This window comes from Dipodomys ordii, unplaced genomic scaffold (assembly GCF_000151885.1).
Source record: "Dipodomys ordii isolate 6190 unplaced genomic scaffold, Dord_2.0 Scaffold40, whole genome shotgun sequence".
Classification (NCBI taxonomy): domain Eukaryota; kingdom Metazoa; phylum Chordata; class Mammalia; order Rodentia; family Heteromyidae; genus Dipodomys; species Dipodomys ordii.
The window spans coordinates 7,621,358-7,627,372 of NW_012267256.1; the positions used below are offsets into that span (position 1 = coordinate 7,621,358).

Consider the following 6,015-nt stretch of genomic DNA (forward strand, 5'->3'; position numbering starts at 1 on the left):
CACAGCACCACTTCCGGCTTTTTTCTTTTTGCTTATGTGGTGCTGAGGAATCGAACCCAGGGCCTCAGGTATGCAAGGCAAGCGCTCTACCACTGCGCCACCTTCCCAGCCCTCTACTTGATATTTTTGACCAGGACTCACACACATCATTCCCCACATCTCCCACAGATACTATTACAAGAACAACCTTGTATATCATCGCGACAGGAAAATAAAAACTAGAACGTATTTATTTTTTCTGAGAATTCAGTGGAAGTGTATTCTATTCATATTTCCGATGTCTCTATATGCAAAATCTTGTGTGTAAAAGCCAAAGAAACTCAGATACCCTCTGTATATTTGTAAACTTGGAACAGAACTAGAAAAGACAGAGAGACTTTTGTCCTTCGAGTCAAAAACAAAATGTTATTTTTTCCCAAAGATGATAGAATTGAGGAAGAGGATGGTATTTCATTAGGCTTTGTCTCTCAAAACCCAGATTTAAGGACCGGAACTCAGCTGAGTATAATTCAGAGAGTTCAAGCAGACAAAAACATAGCTGTGATAGAGATTTCTATTTCACAAAATCACCATAAGTGAATGAAACCTTGAATTAAATATGAGTATAAATTGCACATAATATTGGCCATGGAGTAAAATATTAAAAACAACAGAATCAACATAAAGAAATACTACTATTGATAAGACATCTGCTTATTTCCCAGAAACCGTCATGATGGTACACAAATCAGGGATAGATTTTTCACTCTAGATTTCAATAATCAGAAGAGGACAGGAAAAGCAAAACAGACAAAATTATCCATCTGCACAGTGTGTAGAACATCGGTCTTTCAAGGAGAAAGAATAGACATGAGGACTAAGAAACACATGAAGTTTCAGGAGTAGAAAATTACTTACAGCATCATGTGGTCATTACAAAGGAATGGGTGGGGAGAACACTCAGCTATCAGGAACTAAGACCCAGGAACTACAAAGAGATGTCATAGCTAAGAACAGAATAGAATGTGCAGAATAGCAGGTTGTATCTGTCCTATTAACAACTTCCCTTATAGGTTATTTTCTCCCTATAGATGGCCCTCTTTCCGTCTACGGAAATGATATCCTTTTCCCAATAAGCTTTCTAGTCCCTCACTCTGTTTTCCTCTCGTGTGCACGCATGCACATCTCCCCACCAATTCTTTTCCTGGATCCAATGACTGAGGTAGATAGCTGAACTGACTCCCTGGTAAAACATTTTTCGTTGCCAAGACTCAGCTCAAACCTGTGGCTTTGGGCAGGAGAAAAGAACCATGCTTCCTGTCTCTGTCTTAATTGAGGATATGTTTTTCTACTGTTTGTATTCTGACTTCTTTTCCTCACCCAATATTGTTGTCAGACAGCTTGGGTAGACATGACTGACTTTGAGGTTCTTTCCAAGGCTGCCCCTGAGCATATTTTTCTGGGCTGCTCCACAGGGACCTTACATGGAGGAGACTTCACTCTGATATCAGCTAGTCCAAAACGGTTACAATTGGGGGGATAGAATAATAGAAAGGAGCCGCACAGAGGGCTTGGACATCTTTGAAGTCTTTCAAATTTGAGCTGATTGCTGCTATATACATCCAAGTGTGGTGATCACTAAGGTCAGGAACAATCAAACAGTTCGGTGCTAAACAATTCCTGGAATTGAGGAGGTTTGGGGAAAGTTTAGATTATCCACTAGTCAAATAAAAATTCTAATCATAGGCTTTGTTTATAGTCCTTAGAAAGCTTTTTTTGTTTTTTTTATTTTTTTACTAAACCAATTTAGCCTTGCTCTATACCTGTACAAACTAGGCTTGAAACAATTCTCACAAGCATACTGTGAATTCCAAGCTGATTCTCTGTATTTGTAACCCAAGAGGGGGAGTCAGAAAAAGAAATAAGGAAATCATGATTGAAATTATTTTAAACTTGATAGCCTCAAATCGATCAAAGACCTAACCTGGGCACTGTGATGATAGGTATTCAGAAAGTAGAGATTGAGAAGATTGTGGTTCAAGGCCAGCCTGGGTGAAATGTTCATGAGACTCAGCCTCATCCATTGAAAAGTTGGGTCTGGTGGCATATGCCTGTGATCTCAGCTACTGTAGGAAGCATAAAAAGAATCGCAGTCTGAGCCAGCCTAAGCATACACATGAGACTCTATTTGAGAAACAATAAAAGCAAAAGGGGCTGAGACTGTGATTAAAGAGGCAACTCTAAAGAGTTAATAGTTTATTATTCTGTTCCAAATGATGTCAAATGAAAGGGAAAGCATGTCACATGCTTACACTTTAAATTGCAATTCAGAATTGCTCTCATTTTTCCACAAATGGCCCATGCTTGGTCTGCAGTAGGAGCTATTACTCCACGATGTACTGAAGTCCTGCAGTGACCACCCACCCTCCCTCTGGGGACTGACTGGGCCTTGGCTTCTCTGACTCTCTTCTCTCCAGGGTCTCTTCTCATCCCCTCTGACCTACCCATTCTATTTCCCCTTTAACTCAATACTCTTCCACCCACCACAAAACGCTGAAGTCACCCAGAGTGCTATTATTGGTCCCTTTCCCTGGCATTCTGTATGCTTTCTTAGGAAGCCACATAAGCACCCGCGATGTCGCTCAGTGGGACAATGTTTGCCTAGCATTCATTCACAAGGCTCTGGGTTTGATCCTTAAAAATGAGAAAAAAAAAATCAAGGAAGTCACATGATTCTAATAATGACATCAAAACCTGTATAATCAATATTCATCTCCCTCCTGACTAACACGAAACCCAAGCATGCCTTTTCTTTCTGATGCCTCCCAGTTTCACATATTGAAATTTAATTTGGATTAATCAGCCAAGCCAAAAACTTGGGAGTTATTCTTAACAACTTCTCCTTTGTCTCCCCACGTCCCACCTTCACCAAATACTACTAATTCTATGTATCAAACATGGGTGGAGTCCTGCCTGTCAGAATCAAATGTAAGTTCCAACCTTGAGCCAAAGAGCTCAGGGACAGCACCCACGACCTGAGTTCAAGCCCCTTGACCACCACCAGAATCCCATGTAAACCTCAAGTACTTCTGTAAGCATCCTCAAATGTGCCTTTCCTTCCCAAGTCTCCGACTGCATCCCATCCCCAATCATCCACTTGCCTTTGAGGTACCAAGAATACAACAGTATAAACCACCTGCCATCCCAGAGATCTTAGGTCTTCTGTCATCTTCACACTTCATTGGAAGTGCGAGGGATGCGGCACCCTATGGAAAGCCCTGTTTACCAAAACTTGTATGTTGTGTTAATTCTCCTTGGAGGAGAAATGGGAGATGAGAGAGAGCCAAGGAAATCAGCTTGCCTTTCTTCACCTCTTTACGTACAATCCACAGGCACGTTTTTTTTCTTGTGTCCTGTGGGAGCAATTAACATATTGTGCAATGCACTATGCAACTGACTTCTTCTTTCAGTTCATAGCTTGTTGAAATTGGTAGGAAGCATGCTAAGAAATCACTTCCCACTGGTTCACATCTAGCTTTCATGTTGACTCATTATTGTGCATTACCTATTGTTACAAACACTCAATAATCAAAGCTATTAATATGATACCAGATAGTATATAAAACAAAAGAAGCAATGTTATCATTCTTCACCTTCCTTATGATGCCTCAACCATGTCTATACAATTACATTCATTTAGGTATTAACTTGCATCTACTTTATTCACCTTATTTCACTTGACATAATAACTGTATGGACCATATATTTCTGGGCAACAATGTGAGATTTTGAAATATAATTACATTAAGTCCATTTTCTTGAAAGTAAATCAAATGTGAAAACTATGGAAAATATCTAGAAGATACCCAAATGCCAATGGTGATCTTTCTGTAATTGAATTCTATTATTTTCTTAACGTATTATTTAATATTTTTTCTGAAGTCTATAAATCTTCTCACTCATGATGTTCATAATCAAAATTTTAAAATAGCATTAGTAATCAGCAAGAATAATCAATTGTAGAGCTGGGAATGCGGCTTCATGGTACGTGGTACCGTGGTACATGGTACATGCTTGCCTAGCATATACATGGCCCTAGATTCAACCCACAGAACCACAAAAGCAAAATTAAAAACAAAAAAAAAGAATAATCCTTACCCATTTAGTGAGATGAATCGTGGAGGTCTGGTGGAAGTCTAATATTTTTTAAAGCCTGACAATTTCATAACTACCTAAATAGACAAAGGACTTTGAGGACCCCAGGGTCAAGAAATCTTAGGTAAGACTAGACTCTTCCCCCTTATTAACAGAAAACCAACTTCATGCTGTCAAAAGCTAATGTGTAACTCTGGGATAATTTCATTAACTTCTTGATGCAGATATAGAGAACCTTACAAGTATGTTTTTTCTGGAAACAGTGGCTTACTGCATTAATGATATTCCTAAGAATCCCCAGATGATAGACATTAATAACATGATGAGCACATAAAGTAGGATACTACTCAGATTACCAAGATACTGGTCTGAAGCTGGATGACTTTAGTAGATTATCTCCAAATGAGGTCTCTGGCTCTACCTTCCATTCAAAGATCAAATGAATCAGCCGAACTGCCTAGACTAAGCATTCTTACTGAAAAGCAAGAATGTATGTCTATATTTTTTCCCATTTGAAAGTAGTTCTACTAGAGTGTTTTTGGAGTATTTCAACATTATTTAAAACAGATCCAAAGCAAAGCAAACATCACAAAACCGCTACTGACCATACCACATTATTCACCAGATATTGAAAGATCAATAGCAAGTCGTAACAATCAATGATATATTTCATGACATTTCCCATAAACACTTCTGCAATGTGATTCTATGTCTGTTCTTATCTTTCCTTGTCTTATCCCCTTTCCTCCTCAACTTTACTTAAAACTTTATTAGATGGATAAATTATATCAGAACACAACCCTTTCAAGAAGCTGTGTATGCACCAATCTGCTGACCGATCACAGCTACAAAGCTTCAGTCTGAGTTGCTGCTGTGGAACCTCTGTCTATTTTGCCTTTCCCACTGTCTCCCTGAATGCATGAAAGGTAAATTTGGTCATCTGTCAGGTGGGAAAAATCATACATCCAAACAAGAAACCTTAATGCTTTTCTACTTCCTAAACAAAGGATTCTATCCATGTTGCAGGGAGAGGGAGGAAGAGAAGAAAGGAAAGCTGTGCAAGAAGAGACACAGATTGTGAAAAACATTTCACAAATAAACATAGACCTCTATAGAAGGCACACTATTTCACAAAGAGATCTGTACTTTGAAATACCTTTCTTTGGTGGCATCCTGGTGGTGGTGTCCTGTTGGAATGGCTCAGTGGGTGGCCGGCTGACTCAGGAAGGGATTGCAGTTTGGGGGTATGGGTGGGGGGGACCAAGGTTTCAGGCTTGATCTAGCACACCTGCACACGCCTGCCTGCCACCCAACGTCTCCACCGGTGCTATTTCACGGTCTGAAATATAAGAAGGTACTAATTTCCTCACCATTAAATTTTCATGAATGTTTAGTTTGCCATTTAAGGATGAGAGTCTTCGGGTCACCAGGGTCACATTTTGGGGCTCATGCTTGAAAATACAGTTAAATGAGTTCTGTAAGTCTTGTTGGGCTGAAATCTGGCTTCATCTCACCATGTGCTCGTTTTCAACTCCCCCTCTCCCAGCCTTTACCCTAATTACACATGCTAAGGACAGTGTAAGTTCACTCTTAGAAAGGTGAGAAATACTAACCAGCAGGTACACTTGATAAATGAAATGAGTAAGTAACACAGCTTCTCCTACACCCAGGAGTTTGTGTTTAGCAACGAAGTTATAAAGCATTCAGCCTAGCCATTTATCTTCCATGTGGAGATGTTTAAAAAAAAAACAACAAACAAAAAATAAACAACAACAACATCAAAACTTGACTCTTCTTTCCTCAACAACTACATAAATAAAATTTGCCATAAAGTATTTGGTATTTTTTTTTTCTGAAGAGCTACTGACTTTTTCTTGCTAT

General features: G+C 39.3%; 1 protein-coding gene across 1 annotated transcript in view; it reads right to left on the reverse strand.

Annotated features, from left to right (window-relative positions):
- The window catches only part of Tmc1 (transmembrane channel-like 1), a 116,537-nt gene extending 111,197 nt beyond the window's left edge, over positions 1–5,340 (reverse strand). The window contains exon 1 of the mRNA XM_013018431.1: positions 5,291–5,340. Within this exon, the coding sequence (XP_012873885.1) occupies positions 5,291–5,306 (16 nt within the window). The 5' untranslated portion in view covers positions 5,307–5,340. The remainder of the gene's footprint in view (positions 1–5,290) is intronic.
- Positions 5,341–6,015: the final 675 nt, after the last annotated feature.